Below are 20,355 nucleotides of genomic sequence, written 5' to 3' on the forward strand. Positions count from 1 at the left end.
AAACCCAGATTTGCATCACTAACCAGGAACAAGATTAAACCCACTAACATTCATAAACAATAATTTATTACAGACAACTAAGGTTAATCGAGTGAATGTCGAATACATTCAAGATTCAACAATGAGTTTTTCAAATTGGTAATTGGTCAAGCTCGAAGAGAGGTTATGACCAATTTTCATTTTCAACCAAATTCGAATGAGACTCGTAGTTAATCTGTTAAAGGATACATAATTTTGAAAAAAAAAAAAGAATATTTTATTATATTAATAGTCATTTTTCTTTTAATTATATGTAAATAGAAAGAAAATATCGGATAGTCTTTCCTACAAGAAAAGGTTCATTTATTGTAGTGGAAGACAATCAATCAGTTCCGCTATGAAAATGAACTAGTTAATAAGTTCGAATAAACAACAAGTTCCAAAGTTTCTGCAACAGCTCACACAGGAGCAACAAAAACAAAAAAGATATAATAAAAAGAAAACTGATGAGATGGGGCTTCCTGCCGCTACTAACTCATCTAATCAAAATTATAATGCAACAGTCTAATGATATTATATCTCCGGATTATAAATTAAACTCTATGCTGTGCTATCCATGAATTGTGATTTATGCTCCGATCATCCATGGCTGCAGATAGATTCACATAAACAGCTCTTTTTATGAACAGATGATCATCCAGGTTAATTAATGTTATCACTCTGGGCATGAATGCCTGCAAAAAGCTATCACAACAATAGTCCATTACATGTTAATGGACATACCCATTAGGAAGACATCTTCATCATTGCTCTGTTCTGGAGAACTGTTGGATGAGGAATTATTACAAGTTTTCTCCATTTCCTCATCGGCAAAAAACTCCTCAGTGCGGCAATCAAAACTGCAAAATGCCTTTTCACCTCTGCAAGAATCAGAAGTAAAAACAGTCTCAGCCATTACATAGAGATGCAACCAGAAGTAAAAGTTGAAAGCGCATACGAAGTGTATAAACCTGTGCCTGTAAACTTCTTCATCCTTCTCTAGTTTTTTCTTGCAAGTGTAACAGAAGCTCAAATACTCATCAGAGAGGTGAAGTGTTGAAGTCTCTCCGCTCTTAGTTGGTGGGGGCACATTGGTACCAGATTCGGCTTTTCTGTCAAAAATGGTCAACTCATTGTTGTGACATTCCAAAATACAGTCACCGAAAAGATGAGTTGTTTTCGGGTTCGGACCGTGAGAAATTATACAAGTATAATCCTCGGAAAGCTCTAGCTCATGTGTGGAAAGAGACACCATGCTATGGCTGAGGAGTATAGGAAGTGAACTTGGTTTACTTACCAAAGAATTATCTACTTGCAAAGGTCTGCCAATTGGCAGAGGTGAACTGTTAGTACCGAAGGTTGCATTTTCTGAACAACAACTTTCGGAACTCATATTCAGGTTTTCACTAGAGGAAATAAATGAAGGGGAAAGCCCAAGATCTGTTTTGGGTTCAACCGGTACTTCTTCATTTCCAAAGTCAAGACTAGAATCTGCTGACTTGGTGCTGGATTTTCTGGCTTGGAAAAGCTGTGAAATTATGTAATTCCTAGGCAAAGAATTGGATTTCATGGAATTACCAAGGTATTCACGGGAATACCTTGATGAATAAGGAAACTTTGTCTTCACCTGTGGTCCAAATACAATATTCATTCTCTTTGGAGAATCAAGGTCTCCACCATCTGGTTTAATTTCATCGGCAAGCAAATTCACAATGCCCAAGCCTATCTTACTACAATCCCACTTCTTTTGACAACCACTTTGAGATGATGATCTAGGAGAACTAACAGTAAAGGGGTTGCTAAAATTTGCAAACACTCTCAAATCAAGAGGAGATGTAGGGCTTCGTACAGCATCAGAATCCAAAGAACCCTTAGTGCTAAACCCAACAAGGAAACCAGGAATATTGAATAGTGAGCTGCTAATATGCCTTAAACCCAATGTAGACGAGTCTGGATCAGGATCAGCCATCACACTACCATCCATTGAACTTGCCTATGAAGTATGTTTTCTCACACTGCATTATCTATAAAACCTCAACCTTTTAGCAAGAAAGCCAGCAACTCCTTACTGCATTAGAATCAAGAATCCATCAATATAAAACAAATGCCATTGATGCCAAAACTATAACAAAACAAATACCATGTAAGGAAATGCCTCATGAAAAAGAGTATAAAGAACATTGATTTATCTACCCAAAGAAAAACAAAAGCCCACAGGATTATACCCCAAAATCATGAGCATTTTTTGCAAAGCAACATCGGAATAGCCAATAAGCAGAATAATATCATAACAATTTCACTTCAAAAATCAAAAGTTTGACAGTCCTTTAGAAAAAGTGGAAACAGGACAAGATCCTTGAATCATATCAACAATGCAAGATGAAGATTAAAAAAAGAACACTGGAAAATGTCATTAAAGATTAATCTAATGACATTTTTGAGCACCGATGAAGAATCTAATGAAGCAAACTAATCCTCAATAAGTTCGTTTAATGTGAAAAAGGTAAATCCAAATCAACAAAAGGGGGCGACCCTTTTACATAGCTGATATGCAACAGTGAACTTGTAAATAAACAAAGCAAATAAACAAGAAAGCCAATAATTTATTTTACATTCAACATTAACCAAACCCCAGATTATCATTAACAAAAAATTTTCAAAGATTCCTAAAAATCAGACAGATTTGAGGAGCTTTTTGAAGATGGAGGACTGAGAACAGATTCTTAAAAAAATGAAGAAGAAGAAGAAACTCAAACAAAAAGCACAATCGAAACAAGATGCAAAATTTATCCCCCAAAAAAAAAGTAAATGGGTACTCAAAAAATGGATAAGGCATTAATATTTAACAAAAAAAAAGACCTTGCATGCATCAAAACCAACATAGACAACAGTTAAGTCAAAGTTAAAACATGAAGGGAAAAAAAGTACCTTGAAAATCAAACTGGTTTCAAACAAAGATCCAATCTTTTTAACACCCAGATGCTAAAAAATGCAGATTGATCAAAAAAAATAAAAATAAAGAGCTAAAACAAATACAAAATGGCGAAAATTGAAAAGAACCCACCTGGTTTTCTTCTCTTAAAACTTGGAAGGAGAGAGGAGAAAAGAACACCCAAAATGCAGATGAGAATGAGATGATAGTCTGGCTTAGCAAAAACATATATAAACTCTCAAAATATATTTTTTCCTGTCATTTTTATTAAACTTTTTAGTTAATTTATTTTTGCTTCTTCTGAAATGCATCAAAATCAGGGAAATAGTAGACGACTGAGGCTTCTGATATACTCTTTCTCTTCTTCTCTCTAATCATTAAGAGAGAAATACGTATTTTTATACGATGTAGATGTAGTTCGTAGAAAACAGTGTCCACCGTATACCTTTGTGAGCTTGAATGTTGTTGATAACCTCGTAAAAGTTACTGATAGGCGGTAAATAAAGTAACCTTGATTATATATAATAAAACAAAATAGAAATAATATATTACAATAAAACAGTAAACCGACTCAAAACAAGCTTTTATGTTATTAATAAACGAATTTTTCTCGATAGAACTAAAATAATTAAAATATATCTTTAGGATTCTTTTAGATTATGTTTATTCCTGGTACGTTTAGTTTTTTATTTTATTTCAAATTACATTACAGTTAAAGTATCTAATATTATAGTTATTATTTTTACATTAATACATTATTCATCCAAAGAGGCATAGGATTAATAATCGAATTTTTCTCGATAGATTAAAAGAATTAAAATATATCTCAAGCTCCACTACCGTTATTTTTATACTTGACTACAAATAAACTCACCTTTCATTCAAAAAGACTTAAGATTTAATATGGTTAGTAAACAAAATTTAAAAATTAACAATTTATTTGAATTAATAAGAAACAAAAAAATTAAATTATTTTTTCTACTGTTTATCTAGCTCCCTAATAATTTATAATCAATTTATTATCCGACTGTAAGAATAATAAACAGTGTATATTCCATTCCTGTTAGAGCTGAAGACAAAAGGAAACAGAGTTTCTTTTATATGAAGCAGTCACGCTTGCTGTGCACGGCAATTGTTGTCCACTTGATCTGCCCCACGTTTTTGCTTTTAATTGTCCTCTCCCTTCATCAACTTTTTATTTTATCTTCTCCTTTTTTACTAAAAATCTTATATTTTTGCATTTCCATAATCATGTAAATATAAATATAAATTAATAACTTTTATATTATATAAAGTTTTATCATATATTTGCATGTTTTATATTGTAATAGCCATATTAATGTTTTACATTAAATTATATATTATATCGTATTATAATTTTTTTACAGTTCATATCGTATAATATAATTCACATAAAATTCTCGAGTCTAGATTATATACTTGAAAAAAAAAAGGTCTTTGAATTCAGACCATAAAATGGTGCATTGAAGATAGACCATAAACATTCCAGTTGTGTTAAGAAAAAAAAAGCTTTTGAAAGAGTGTATTACGGTTTTGCCCTTTCTTAGAGAGTGTAATCAGCACAAAAAACCGAAAAAGTGAAGAACACAAAGCTGAACAAAAACGTCTTTGTCAACACCAATTTTTCTGTCCTGTTGCTTTTAACGACGTTAATCGTTAAGGGCTAGGAGAGGGAACCTAAAGATCTGTTTGCTTTTAACTTTTGCAAACTTCTTACTATGCCGTCGGTGTTTAAGAACTTCGAGACAAAGCCAAAGTTGCTTCTGGATTGATCCAAACATGGTGCTATTTGTTTTAAGGGATCAAAGCCTGCTCACTAACGTACTACTTCTTCCGGCCAAAAAAAAAACCGTACTGCTTATACTCTTTCTTTATACAAATTTTTTGTATCTATGTAGGTTCGTATGTTTTACGAAATATAAAAAAACGTGTTTCGAATTATTAAAATTAAAACCCAGTTCTTTTATCAATAATTATATGATAATTGATAAAAATATTATTTTATTGATTTAAGTAAAAATAAAATTCCATTTTCAAAATATTCCTACTCCTTTAACTTGGATAATGCGTGTAAATAAAAAATTACGAAAATTAATTTAATTTTTAAATATTTTTACGTTAATTTTGCCATTCACATTTGTAATTTATGGTTACTCTTTTTAATAATTTTATTTTTAAAATTTTAACTTCATTCTTACTTTAAAAATGTCGTATAATATATTTTACTATTACACTTTAATAGATTAATTTAATTTTATATTGCGTATAGCTCACGATGACATTTTTGCCTTGTTTTACGCAATCAATGGTTGTAAATAATTTATTATACCGTAAGAAGTTTGAAAATTTTGCTTTGCCACGTCCTTTGTGGTAGAGACAAACAATAAATTAAACGGCGTCGCCGTCAAACTCTATGATTTAGTGGGTCCAAAAAACGTGGACCCCACTAGAAAAGACCTCGCTCCGAGTAATGATTCCTCGCAGTTCACAGACCTATTTATTTTACAGTTCTGTTTTGTCGTTTAGCTTGACTCAGCTCTTCTTTTTCTTTTTTTTTTATAAAAAGAAATCTAATTCACTAATATAATTAATTACACCAAATAATAGTAATAATAATAACAATAAAGATATGTACACGAGAGGATCCACATGTGTTCCCTTTTGCCGTCAAACCTGGTGCAATCCAACGGATGAAATATGAAGATTCGCTGGGGAAAGTAAGATGATCTGACGGATAAAAATACATAGTTAACTGCTCCCTGTAAGTGAGCCCACCACACGTGTCGTGCAATGTATTGAAGTGCCTGAAATTCTTTTGTTTGTTTGTGGCGCACGAGATCGTAACCACATCGGGATGCCCGGAGTTTGCAACTTTGCATCATTCGCTTTTCGTTTTAATACTACTATTTTCTTAATTTTTCTCTTTCGGTTTCTTTTTGCAGGCCAAGGATATTCAGGGTTTAACCTATGAATTTGATGGTAATTTCACAGTAAGCAAAGTCATTTGAATGATTTGGATAAAAATATCACCAAGGCTTTTGTATTAAGAGTTTTTTATTTAAGAAATAGATAAATTAATCTCTGTATGCCAACTAAAAAAAGAAAACTACTCATTTTGTTAAATATTTTATTCATTTCTATTATTAAAAATTGGTTCTTGTATGTTGATATGAGGTACATGTGACATTGTTTGGTTATTTTGTCAGTCGCACTAGTTTTTAATAGTACAAATAAATAAAATTTTTAAAATAAGTGACCAATTTGCTTTCTGATATAAGGTATAGGTATTAAATTACCTATTTTTAGTAGCGGACAAAATGCAATCTAATTCTTAATATTGAATCTTTATGATACTTTTACCCACTCTATTTGTAAATCAAAGGCCTAAAGTGTAAAAAACCTAAACTTTTTCAAAAAAGTAATTAAGTCTTTGTTTTTTTTTTCACTTAATTAGATACTTAAGCTTTCAAAATGTATAAAAATGTCCTCAACTTAAAAAAAGAAGAAGCAATTAAGCCTTTTTTTTTGTACTCAATTGGTACTTAAAATTTCAAAATGCATAAAAAAATACCCTCAAACTTTTTCAAAAAAAGCAAGTAAGCCACTACTTTTTTTTTTCGCACTCATTTTGGTACTTTAATTGCTAAAATGCAGCAAAAAGACATGTTGACAGTTAACTTTAATAGTTGAGCACTAAAGTTAATTGCCTCTAATTTTTTCAATTAAAGCCACCCCGTGCCACAACCACGACGTGGCATGTGGCAAAAAATTATAAAAAAAACAATAAATGTTATAAAAATTAATAAATTTTAATAAAAAAGTAAAAAATATTTAAAAATTAAAAAATATATAAAAATCATAAAATATTGTAAAAATTTATAAAAATCATAAAAAAATTATAAAATGCATCAAAAAGGTCTTTTAACCATTAACTTTAATCGTTGACCATTAAAGTTAACGACCCCTAATTTTTTCAGTTAAAGTCATCACGTGTCGCAACACAGCATGACATGTGGCGAAAGTTAATAAAAAAATAAAAATCAATAAAAGTTATAAAAAAATTATAAAATGCTTCTTTTGGTACAATAATTTTTTTACAAATTTTATATTTTTTACAAATTTTATAATTTTCTTACGACTTTATAAAATATTATAATTTTTCTATATTTCTATATATTTTATAATTTTTACAACTTTTGTAAAATATAATTTTATCATTTTTACGATATTTGTAATTTTTCTAATTTTTAATAAAATTAAACATTTTTATATTTTTATTAAAAATATTAATTTTTATAAATTTAATTTATTTTTATTTTTATCATTTTTGTCACGTGTCATACAATGGTTGTGACACATGGTGACTTTAATTGAAAAAATTAGGAGTAATTAACTTTAATGGTCAACTGTTAAAGTTAATGATCAAAAGGCCTTTTTAATGCATTTTGATAGTTCAAGTACCTAATTAAGTGCAAAAAAAAGGGGCTTAATTGCTTTTTTTAAAAAGTTTGAGGGTTTTTTTTAGGCATTTTGAAAGTTCAAGTACCCAATTGAATATAAAAAAAAACAGAAGTTTAAATTTTTTTTTTAAGCTTGAGAACTTTTTGCACCTTTAAACCTAAAAAGAAAATTTCCTTATTCAAAATAAATACGGAACCATTAGTATCAATATTTCTATTTTAAAATCCAATTCTATATAATTGTATATTTAAAATGAATAAATTGTAAATTGTACATTTACCTTGCTTTAACATGTAATCTTTTTCTTTACAAATCATTATAAAAATTTCATTTATGAAAATTAAAGTTTAAATATAGATTGAAAATTTGAAGGTGAAATAATCTCACATAAATAATTTTATGTATAATAAATTCAACTTCTTAATGATAAATATATAAAATTATTAAAATAAATAATTATTTATATAATGATGATGAAGGTTTTAAATTTTATAATCTGAATTAAAAGTTACTATGCATCTCATTTATTTAGTTTATTATTATTATTTTACCTTCGTTTTTAAATTAAAAAACAATTACAAATGTTCCAAATAATAACCCATTAAAATTACCCCAAACAACAACAATGATTTTATTTGAGCCTTTTGCATCTTAAGTGTAAGTGAAATTTAGTTTTTTTTATTAAGGCATTTTGTATTTTTTTATAAACTTAAAATAATATTTCAAATAGTAATCAAATAATATAGTAAACAATGAGTATTGATTTTATAATATTTTAATATTGTTGAGGGAAGGTTAGACTCTTTATTGGAAGAAGTTTTCAAAGTGTAGTCTGTTTAGGACCGACGAATCCCTTAATAAAAATTATTGTTCTTGTGTCAAAATTTTATCCCTTACCTCTACAAAGAGCCTTGTACAATTCATAGAGGAGGGAGTCTTAATTGGTGGAGTAAATACTTGCAAGCTAATGGGAAAATTGTTAGGGGATGTTAGGTTGAAGGTAATGGCTATGCCCACTTAAACAGATGTTTGGTTTAAGGGAATACCCTATTACGGGTGTATTCCATTCTGGGCTTAACCAGAGATATCTGAGGATTTCTATTCTCTTCCCTCTTCATCGTTTACCCCTTCGTTGCTTGAAGAGCCCCATCTTACCCTTTCATCATTCAACTCGTGGAAAAAGAAATTTTCTTTTTCCAATTTCAATTTTTGCCCTCGCCTCTGCCCAAAGTATGAATAAACTGTAACATTATTTTCTTCCCATCTCTAGCTTTCCTTTTTTTTCCTTTGGTTGAAAAGTTGCAACCCATTCTTTTTCTTTTTCTTTTTTTTTTGGTTTTTCACTGCATTTCTGATTTCATTGCTTTGATTTAACAAATGCTGGAAAGATTGTAACACCCCTTACCCGAGACCATTTCCGGAGTTGAGCATGGGGCGTTACTTGACTTAACTTATTAGTTCGGGGTATAAAAATTTGCTTTTAAAATTTATTTCACTGTTCACCATAATGTTGTGCACCTGCGCAACAGTAGCTAATTTAACTATAAATCGAGTTAAAAAACTCGAAATTTAGATCCGTAAATTGTACCTGAAACTAGACTCATATACTATCTTACCATAAAATTTTCAAAATTTTTGGTTTAGCCAATTAGTACAGTTTATTCATTAAAGTCTCCTCTGTTTCACTGCCTGACGGTTCTGCCTTTATTCACTAAAAATCAATTTTCTCATCATATGATTTTCATATGGTGTTCTCACTTATTTATATAGAAAATAGACTCACTAAGGAATCTATACATATAAATTATAACTCATAATTATTTTTGTACAATTTTTAATGATTTTCTAAATTCAGAACAGGGGACTCCAAAAGCCATTCTGACCCTGTCTAACGAAAATTCAAATATCTCAGAATATAAAATTTCTTTACCCACACCGTTATTTTTATATGAAAATAGACTCGATAAGATTTAATTTTATATATCATTCACTCTCTAATTCATTTTATACTATACTTGGTGATTTTTCAAAGTCACGTCACTGCTACTGTCCCAAAACTGTTTCATTGCAAATTTTTACTCTTTCATAATTTCTAGGTATAAACTATCACCTAGGCATTCATAATACCAATCATATTCTTACTTAGCCATTTTAATAGCTAAACATTATTACATATTTACACATCATCCTTTAGCAATATCATAAGGACATACATTCAAAATGACTAAGTCCCTATACATGCAATAGCTCAAACATTGATCATCATAAAATACCTAGTTGTTATTGTTGATAGTGTGAGCGCTCTCCAACGTCTTTAAAATCCCCGAATTAGCTTTACAATACTATAAAAGAAGTAAGCATAAAGCTTAGTAAGTTTATAAGCAAATAAATAACAACATTTAACACAAATAAATATACTTAAGTGTCATGATCTCTAATTTTCTCTTTACTTAATCTCTTACTCGTTCACTCACTCGTTTACTTAGATAACTCATGATTATAACTTACTCTTCTCTTGGTGAAATGTTGGTTCTCAATTGATAACATAATATGTTCTTAACTCTTATAACTCACCTGAATTTACTATTTATGCTTTTACCTGAACTTTCATGGAACATAATTTGTTTACTAGCCCGTTGAGCCACATTGGAATAATAAGGATACTTGGGTCTCTTTTTTGATAATAACATGCCAAAGCCATGTCCCAAACATGGCCTTACATGAGATGTTTCCTGTACTGCCAATGCCATATCCCAGATATGGCCTTACATGGGATGTTTCCTGTACTGCCAATGCCATATCCCAGATATGGTCTTACATGGGAGTTCTCATATCGGTGCCCATGCCATGTCCCATACATGGTCTTACGGGGAACCTCTCATCTCAGTGTCAACGTCATGTCCTAGACATGGTCTTACATGAGACCTCTCATAATCTCAATGATACCAATGTCATGTCCCAGACATGGTCTTACGTGGGATCTCTTTACCCAAATGTCATGACATTTGTATCCAATACATTCCTTGTGTTTCAACGGGACTTTTTAACACTGATTCTCTATCATCTCATACTTGAGTCAACATTAAATAATTTCATGAGATAAATACATAATTATTGGAAAATAGCAGCATTAATAATTATTATTAAATATTGTATTTATTTACCGTAAACTTACCTCGGTACAAAATATGACCAAATCTATCAACTTAGTCTTTAACTTTTTTCTTTTCCCGATCTAGCTCCGGATTTCGTTCTTCTTGATCTATAATAGCAAATTTAGCTTATTTAATACTCACATTCATCAAAACAGTCCTTGACTCAATTTTTGAAAAATTACAGTTTTTCCCTTAAACTTTTGCATATTTACACTTTTGCCCCAAAGCTTGGAAATTAAATTTCATCTCTTATTCTTATGTTTTATAACATGCTGAACATTTTTTCCTTCTATGACAACATCAAATTCTTACTCTAACACTTACTTATGAACATTAGGTATTTTTGCCGATTATGTCAATATACTCGTTTTCACTTAAAATCGACTAGCAAAAGTTGTTTAACATAATTCCTAGCTTCATATTCTACTATAAAACATCAAAATAAACATATTTCACCTATGGGTATTTTTCAAATATGAACCCTAGGTTAAATTATTGCTGAAATAAGCCAAATTAAGTTACCGGGATTCTAAAAACGTAAAGAACATTAAAAACGAGGCTTGGAATCACTTACTATGGGCTTGAGAAACTGAAAAAACCCTAGATATGGCTTCCTTCAAGTTTTGGCAGCAAGCAAGGATGATGAACACAATTTTTACATCTTTTTCCCTTTTAATTCTATTTATTTACTAAATGACTAAAATACCCTTACTTAAAAAAAATCCTATTTCACTTATCTCATGTCCATTTTTGTCCATCACTAACTAATGGTCTAATTACCATATAAGTACCCCTAATTTATAGTTCCATAACAATTAAATACCTTTAACATATAAAACTCAACTTTTGCACTTTTTACAATTTAGTCCTTTTGACTAAATTGAGTGCCCAAATGTCAAAATTTTTGAACGAAATTTTCACGGAATCTTTCCATGAAATTGTAGGCCATAAAAATATAGTAAAAATTAATTTTTCGGATTTGTGATCTCGAAACTACTGTTCCGACTATGCTCTAAATCGGAATGTTACAAAGATAACAATGCGAGTTGTTGTTAAGTGAAGATGGAAGACTGGGGTAAGTTTTAATTTTGGCCTGAATTTGTTGTTAATTCTTTGACTGATAAGTGATTCTGTTTTCTTTTGTATGTTTTATTATGTATGAACTTGACTGTGGGAAATTTCTTTTTTTAGAGCAAAATGCTTGTTGGGTTTATTGAAATTTAGGGCTTTTTATTGTTTTTGGTTTTGGATTTTATGAGATTAAGTTGAGATGTTTCAAAGGTGTTTGCTTTGAGTTGCTTGGAAAATCGGCTATGGTGTTACCAGACCAAAAAGAGAAATTTAGAGGTTTTTTTCTTTTTATTAAAAAGAAAAACTGCATGTAGTGGAAGATCAGTAATTGTGGCAACATCTTGGGAATCTAGTCTCAGCTTCAATTGCTGGGATTCACTAGTTCTTTTCTTGAAACATTACCTAATGGTCGCCTCGTAGTTTTGTATAGGAATTTTAAAGTGTAAAGAGACCTTAAACTAGATTCATTTCTATTCTGTAGTTTTGTATAGGAATTTTAAATTCTAGATCTTGCAGGTTTTTAGGAAGAAGATTGAAGATGATGGCGGACATTTTCTTTATTTGATTAGTGATAAATTAGCTTTTAGTCCTATAGGTGGCACAAAAGATTGATGACAGCGGAAAAATACAGGTATCAAATCAAATCAATTAAAAGTATAGACAATTTTAGTAAAACACAGAGGTAAATCTTGTCATTATTCCTAGCTAAAATCATTACTTAAGCAACACTAAACTTAATATTATTCAAACCCCTCAAACTGACGTCTCATACAAAGTCTAAGCACTATCATAATTCAAAACCGATGACTCCAAACCTTTAAAAATTATATATATGATTTTTATTGTAATAGTTCTTAGCAATTTTAAATATTTTTATCATTTTAATAAATATATATTTATAGTTTAATGATATTTTAAAATTTCTAAAATCAATTAACATTCCGTTAAATAAATTAAAATTTTATTAAATCTTTTATATCAATATTTTATTTCACATCAACCGTTATATTATCATTTTTCATGTTAATTATCACATTATCATTTAATTATACGTTAAGAATTTTAAAGAAGAATTATATTTCAAAATTCAATTTATTGCTACTCTAAATTAAATACTCAATCATTTTGGATTAATACTTATTCTTTTAACTATTTTACGCACAAAGCGTATAATAACAGCGATCATCTTTTTATCTCCCATGAATATTTTTCCTTCCAATTTTAAAACTTTCCACAAACACAATTTGTTTCAATTTCTTCAAAGAACAAATTGAAATTTCAGTTTGCCTTCATTTTTTAGTTAGATCTTCTTAGAGCTTCAATTAGGAATTGATGTTGAAAGGTAGTTTGAGAAATTTGAGAGCTTTTTTTTTTCCAGGTACGTTTTTGATTCATTTGTTCCTTGATTTGATTAAAGGTTTAGGGGCTTTATCGAATTTTATGATGAGTGGGTTAATTTTATTTTTGGAAAAGTTAATTTGGTCATCAAGAGCTGAGTAGTAAAAATGATCAAACAAAAAGAAAATAACTTGAAATTTAGTTTTTAAAAAAAATTATTTGTATAATGAACGCTGTTGATTTTGTTAAGCTAGACATTTACAGTTGAGAAAGTTCATTTTTTAGTAATTTTTAAGGTTTGTTGGTTGATTCAATAATAAAGTAGGAAGCTTGATCTTGAATTTCTTTCCTTTTATGAAGAGAAAAGATTCAGAAGGATTTTAGAACTTTAGGGATTTTATGGCGATTTTTTGGATTGTTTTGGAAAATGTTGTTAAAGCTTAACTGTTTGGGAAAGAGGAAATTTGAGATTGGAGGTATTACGTTGTAGGAGAAGTATGTTTTTGTGGCTTTTCTGTTTACAATTTTGTTTCTGAGATAAGCTTGAATTTGAGGATACTTTTTGGGGTTTCTCTTTGGCGAGCTGAGTTTATGGTTTTAATGGATGACATTGAGGATGATGCTAGATATCCTCCGAACCAATATGGTGTTAGTCACCAGCGGTGTTATGGTTCTTTGAGTCGCCGGAAGCTTCCTGTAAGAAATTTTCCATATTCTAGATCAATGGGGAATCAAGATGTTAATGTTGATGATGAGGTAGAAGATGAGGAGGATTTCAGAGGGGAAGCGAAGAATTTTGAACAAAATAATGTTGTTTGGTATATAGGAAAAAATATGGATAATGAAGATGACGATGAGCTTGATGATGGAGAGGATGATGATGATGATGGCAGTGATAAGCCAAAAGGCTATAATGAAAATAGCAATGATGTTGACTTGGAGAGACACCCAAAAAAGAGGAAATTGAAGAATTTGCTATTGAGTTATGAATTTGCTCCTCGAGTACCTGCACCAGCAGTTGCAGCTTCGTCGATGCCGAAGCCTTCGCATGGTGGAAGGAATTCTCTTACGGACTGGACTGAACATGAGACATTTGTTTTACTAGATGCATGGGGTGGCCGTTTCTTGCAACGTGGGAGGAAGAGTCTTCAATCCGAGGAATGGCAAGAAGTTGCGGAGAAAGTTTCGAAGGTCTCAATGATTGAAAGGACTGATACCCAATGTCGTAATCGGTTGGATACATTGAAGAAGAAGTATAAGAAGGAGAAGGCTATGCTGGCAGAGACTAGTGCTACCACTAGCAAATGGGTTTATTTTAAGAAGGTGGATATGTCCTCCACAGCAAGGTGGTCTGTCTTGTGGCATGGACTTGGGTGAGCCTATATTTGTAAACCCTAGGGCTTATTCGAACTGTGCAAATGGTATGGACAAAATGAGGGATAGTCCAGCAGATTCAGAATCCGCTGACAGTGATGAGGACATCTCAGATGGACAGCCACCTAAAAAGAGAAGGTTCGGGAGGCAATATGACGAGGGTTCTTCTTTCCGAATGCTTGCAGATTCAATCCATAAATTCAGCAATATATATGAAAAGATCGAAAATAGTAAAAGGCACCAGATGTTGGAATTAGAAAAAATGAGGATGGAGATTCACATGGAGTTGGAAATGCAAAAGAGGCGGATCATGGAAAATGCACAAGCCGAAATTGTAAAAATACAGCAGGGTGACGAAGAGGATAACGATGTCTCCATCGAGAATGCTAGCGGATAATGCAAAACCTGATTATTTAATATTGACTACTAAATGTTGTTGTATATCATATTGAAAGCCTATTGCCAAATGCTACTGTGAGTTAGAAAATTCTTTTTACCGACTTTCTCACTTGTATTGCTTTAATAGCTATAGTTCACAGGTAATAAATCCTTTTTTTTTATGTCCAGCATGCAATTTGGTTGAATAGCATCATTTTTGGTTTGAAGAAGGGCAAGTAGATCTCATGATAGCTAGCAGTGCAGCATTATCCAAACTAGGGCTAAATTAAGATTGTTGTATACCAATTGAATGAGAAGTTTTCGATTAGTTTGTTTTCAACTTTTCCTACCATTTTTCAGTAAATCCAACAGGAAACAGAGAAAACAAAATGATCTTGCTATGGAAATAACTCAAGGGTGGAATCGTCCTCAATCATGTTAGCAAAATTCATCAATAAGTGCCTTGTTAATAGCAAACTGATTGTCTGCACCAGATCAGCTTTCGGAAAAACATGATAAATAAGAAATAACTAAACCCATTTCATAATTCATAGTATTCCCACAAGATTGCTGCAAATATAATTTCGATTTAGTTTTTCCTAAAGAAATTATAGGGTTGATGGTACAACTTGGTTATTGGGTTGTATTTATATGGTTATTTGTCTCTTATATCTTATAAAATATTAAATATATTTTAGATAATTAAAAATAATATAAAATAAGTCGATTTTCTGTCGGTCCGAAACTGAAAAATCCAAACGGGTCCATTTAATTTTTGTTTTTTTGGGTTAAAACTGAAAATTGTTCTCCCCTTCGCCTGCCGGGACACTCTTACTAGGGGAGGGGCTGTGGTTAGGACTTGTATTTACATTGGGATTAACATCTGCGCCATCTGCTCCCTGTGGTTGAGCCTCACTTCCCTGGGGAGGTGGGGTTGGTGGTGTTTCAGGCATGGCTGGCTTAGTTGATTTAGGGTTCGTCATCATTGGTTTGCAAAACCTGTTTTAAAGCAAAATTCAATGTCTTAGCATCAAGTATCATGCACGAATAAAAGAAGAACCTACAAGCTGGATATAAAATCTAGTACTTCACTCCTCTACTGCTTTTTGAACATCTGTAGCCTGTAGGTAACATTGAACCATAAACCAACTCTGCCACTGGGACATTTGTTTTCTTCACCTTCTTCTTGGGAGTCTCAACTCTCAACCTATACGACAGGCAGAACATATATAAAATTTAAACCAACCAAACGCATACAAAAACCAAAGACAAATGCTCCAAAATTATTCTATATAAGACCAGGAGTAAGCTCTTCCTTAAAGGCTAAACTATCAATCGTTACAACTCATTTATAGACTGCAGACCAAAAACACCTACTTTAGTATTGGTTTCCATTTAAACAGTCTTGTTCCTCATCAACACCATTTTCAACCCCTGTTGCATTAGTTGTACCCTTGACATCTTGCATGTTAACATTTGTCTCATTGGCACTAGAGGCAACAGTATCTTTGTTGACCAATTACCATGTATGTACTAATCTTTGCTGGGACCAGCAAATCACTTGCATCAGAATATTAAACATCGACACTGACTGAAAGTACTTGTCTTATGGAATGTCACAGCCTTGACACTGAAAGTAAGGCATGGAAGATTTTCGAGACAAAATCTTAACCTCCAAGACAATAACTAAAAGTCAACTGAATATCATACTATGATGCGTGTTTCTCAAATAGATAAATGAACTTAAATTAACGTAGAAAGCTGAGACAAAGCTTGACAGGAACAACAAAACGATGATAATAAATTAATAACTGCAAATAATTACCTGAAACTCCCGAAACTTGAATGTCAGATTGAGAATTACACATTGCAAGGCGCAACCTCTCGCACACATTCACTAGCATTCATTGCGCACGTAGGTTCTTTACTAAAGAACTCGGTGAGGATGTTTAACATAGCAGGATCACGAGAGACTGAACCAACAGCCTCAACCATGTGAACTTCTTGAACTACAAGTTCCAGCATAAGTAAGAGCCTTCTCTAATCCCCTCTTCACACTTTACTACGGAGCATTTGGTTAAAATAATGTAAGATTATGTAGCACATTATTAGGTATGTTAAATTACTATTTTGATTCATTTGATTGGAATATAGAAAGTCGATAATACCAAAAGGAGTTGAATTGATGTTTAAAAATTCCCAAAATGAAATCAAGAAAGATTGAAAACAAATCAATTCCTTAGCTTTTCTTACTATGAATTTTTCTTGTAACAATCCGGTTTAGACCCTAGACGGAACAATGGTTTCGAAACCATAAATCTGAGATCGTAAAATTATTTTAATATCATTTTTGGTATTTACAGCATATTATTTGACATGTGTGAAAATTTCGAGAAGTAATTTTACCGATTGGTTGGTTAATTTGATAAAAGGACTTAATCGCGCAAAATGCAAAAGTTGTATGCTATTTGTTAATGTGCTATATTGCTATGGCTTATTAATTATGAAGTCCTTATTATGCAAATGGACCATTGATATGGTTAATGGACAATAATGACCATCCACTAAGTGTTTATAAATTATATTCATTAAGGTTGAATAAGTAATTTTAGAAATAAGGTTATTATTAAATAAAACAAAGTTAAAATATGCTTATATTCTTGCATGTTCAACGGAATATAGAGAAAAGAAATAAGGTTTGAAGCTTGGTGAATTTCGGCACCTTTAAATCTTGATTTAGGTATGTTCTTTGCTCGATTTTTGATCATTTTTATGTTTTTCAGATCGTTGCTTTGTATTCTAGCTAGCCCATGCTCTAATTTTAAGAATTTATGATGAATTTGTGATTTGCCATTGATGATAGCTTGATTTTTTTGTTGTTTGATGATGAAAAATAAATATTTGTTGATAGATTAATATGTTTAATTAAATGATTTTAGATAAAAATGTGTTTTAAGGATTAAATTGTGAAATTTGTAAATTGAAGGGTCAAATTGTGAAATAAATTGAATAAATTGGCTGCTAAAGACCTAAGGTAAATTTGGCCTAACATGGGTTTGTTGAAATTTTGAGTAATTTGTGTTATTTTGAAATAGGGACTAAATTGTAAAAATGTAAAATGTTGGGGGCTAAAATGAAAAATGCCTAAATGATATATTTTTGGATAAAATTGAATGAGTATGTGTAATGGCCCAAATTCAAAATTATCGGATTAGTGGTTTCGTAACCACAAATCCAATTTAAAGAGAAATTTATTTTAATATTTTTGCATGAATATTGATATGATAGGAAAAATCGTATGAAAATATCGATAGAAAATTTTCTTGATTAAGCGGTTAGTTAGAAAAAGAAATTATTGAAGAAATTAGGTAAAAATAAGATATCGAGACTTTGATCTCGTAAAACCGAGTCAAAAATATTTTTATAAATATTTATGAAGTGTTAGTAATATGGTATTAAAATTTCGTTAGAAAATTTTAATGTTTGGGTAGTCAATTAAGTAAAAGGACTAAATTGAAAAAGGTGTAAAAGTTACTAGAGGATTAAATAGCTCAATTGTGAAATGAGGAGGGACATAAATTGCAAATAACCCCAAAAGGAGATATTTTGGGCGGCATACGCTGAGAAAAATCAGGAGAATTGAAGAAATAAGGGTAAAATTGGAATATTACAAAATTTACTTTAAAAGTTAGGACTAAAGTGGAATTATCTAGATTTCTCTTTATTTTCTGCACTCTCATCAGCCAAAAACGTCCTAAGGGTTTCTTCAAGCTGGTTTTCATAATTTTTGCACCAAGTGAGTTAATTCTTGCATTTTCTTGTAATTTTGTGTTTCTAGGACTTTTACAACTAGGTCCTATTACTAAATTCATTAGTTTTGATTTTATGAATGATATTGAAAGTTGATATGAATATGTGCTGGAAGTTTATGAGGAAATAGGATGAAATTGATGCTTTAATTTGTTTATGAGATGATTTTATTAGGTAATTCCAATAGAAATTGATTTGTAGGACCTAATTGTGAAAAAGTTTGGAATTAAAGTTTAGTGCTGAAATTATGATTTCCAAAGGTTATAAGGTAGTTTAAAGTGATATAATAAAGTGTTGATTGAGAAAAATCAGCTCAATTGAGAGGTTAATTGATCAGGGACGAAATTATCATTGTTGAAAGTTTAAGGGAAAAATGGTAATTAACACCATGCACTTAAACAGTTTTGGACAGCAGCAGTACTCTAACTTTGAAAAATCACCAAAAATTGTAGAGATCGAATTAGAGGATGAATAAAATATGAAATTAAAGCTTATTGAGTCTAGTTTCTTATAAAAGAAACGGTGTAAGCAATGAAATTGTAAATCATGAGATATAATAGATTTTGTGAGACAAGGTCAGAATGAATTCGGGTTCCCCTGTTCTGACTTTGGAAAATAATTAAAAATTGTAAAAAAATGATTATGAGTTATAATTTATATGCTTGGAATCCTTAATGAGTCTATTTTCTGAAGAAATAAAGGGAAGCATCATCGTAATTCTGTACAGTGAGATAATTAATTTTTGGTGAAGAGGGGTCAGAACTGTCATACAGTGAAACAGGGGAAACTTTAAAGAATAAACTGTACTTATTGGCTAAACCAAAAATTCTGAAATTTTTATGGTAAGAATATATGTGAGTCTAGTTTCAGGGAAAATTAACGGATCTTAATTTAGAGTTCCGTAGCTCAAGATATAAATAATTTAGTGACTATGACTCAGTGAGGCGCTTTGAATGCACTATAAATAATAATGGAATTGTAGAGAAAGTTACATATGAACATGAAATGTATTAGATTAATGATTAAATTTATTTATTTAGATCCGGAAAATTCAAATACGAAGCAAGATCGAGGAAAATAAAAAGTTCGGGATTAGTAGATTTTTGTTTACGAACAATTGTCGAGGTAAGTTCGTGTAACTTGAATTATCTTCTTAAATGCTTGAAATGTTTGTTATTGATGTGAAAATGAGTTGGATGTTTATTGTATGATAATTGATGAAGTATTGATATTCTTGATGAAAAGAGAAAATAAATCCCGGTTGAATGAAAGGAAAATTTGATGGATCTCTGAAAAGGAATTGACGGTAAAAAGGATCTACCCCGGACGGGTGATCCTATCCTGATATAGCCCTCCCGAAGAATATGTGGAAAATGGATTTAGCCCGGACGGGTAATCCGAATTAGGGTCTCAATTTAGCTTTGGACTGTAATTCGGATCCAAGCTCATTAGAGTAATTGTCGTTGCAGGATTTAGCTTGACCGGTAATCCCGACAATACTCGTGAGTTTATATTACTGTGATTTAGCTCGACCGTAATCCATTGTAAGGATGAAGTTCATGGAGTGTGCTCTCTGAAATGGAAATGTGCACATGAATATGAATTGACGGACCCATTTGTACACTTAGGTGTACCCTGAATATCCATCGAAATTCCAAGTAGTTCAACGGGATAAATATGGAAAAATAACAAGGAAATGGAAATCATGGAATTGATGAGCTCATCAATCATTTATCTGTGTAATGAATTTGTATGAGGTTGAGTTTGTATGTGATAGGTATATGTTTATGTGAATTG

At 31.1% G+C, this 20,355-nt stretch overlaps 1 protein-coding gene and 1 pseudogene across 3 annotated transcripts; one reads left to right on the top strand and one right to left on the bottom strand.

Annotated features, from left to right (window-relative positions):
* Nucleotides 1-320: 320 nt before the first annotated feature.
* LOC105769482 (hypothetical protein) lies at nucleotides 321-3,279 on the bottom strand. Of its 3 annotated transcripts, XM_052631574.1 has the most exons (4): nucleotides 3,083-3,279; nucleotides 2,947-3,000; nucleotides 990-2,086; nucleotides 321-899 (listed from the first exon to the last, which is right to left on the bottom strand). In XM_052631574.1, the coding sequence occupies exons 3-4, from the start codon at nucleotides 2,000-2,002 to the stop codon at nucleotides 743-745; spliced, it is 1,170 nt and encodes a 389-aa protein (XP_052487534.1). In that variant the 5' UTR covers nucleotides 2,003-2,086; nucleotides 2,947-3,000; nucleotides 3,083-3,279; the 3' UTR covers nucleotides 321-742. The 3 variants fall into 3 exon arrangements, with proteins under 3 accessions (XP_052487534.1, XP_052487533.1, XP_052487535.1); XM_052631573.1 differs by lacking the exon at nucleotides 2,947-3,000; XM_052631575.1 differs by having other exon boundaries at nucleotides 2,947-3,095.
* Nucleotides 3,280-12,824: 9,545 nt separating this feature from the next.
* On the top strand, nucleotides 12,825-14,930 carry LOC105770987 (trihelix transcription factor ASIL2-like; annotated as a pseudogene).
* The last annotated feature ends 5,425 nt before the right edge of the window (nucleotides 14,931-20,355 follow it).

Source organism: Gossypium raimondii, chromosome 5 (genome assembly GCF_025698545.1).
Source record: "Gossypium raimondii isolate GPD5lz chromosome 5, ASM2569854v1, whole genome shotgun sequence".
NCBI lineage: Eukaryota > Viridiplantae > Streptophyta > Magnoliopsida > Malvales > Malvaceae > Gossypium > Gossypium raimondii.

Excerpts from the sequence above, each read along its gene's own strand:
- LOC105769482 (XM_052631573.1), bottom strand. The coding sequence starts at position 2,002 with ATGGATGGTAGTGTGATGGCTGATCCTGATCCAGACTCGTCTACATTG. Across the intron at positions 900-989 it reads GAAGAAGTTTACAGGCACAG|AGGTGAAAAGGCATTTTGCA; the intron begins GTTTATACACTT and ends TGATTCTTGCAG.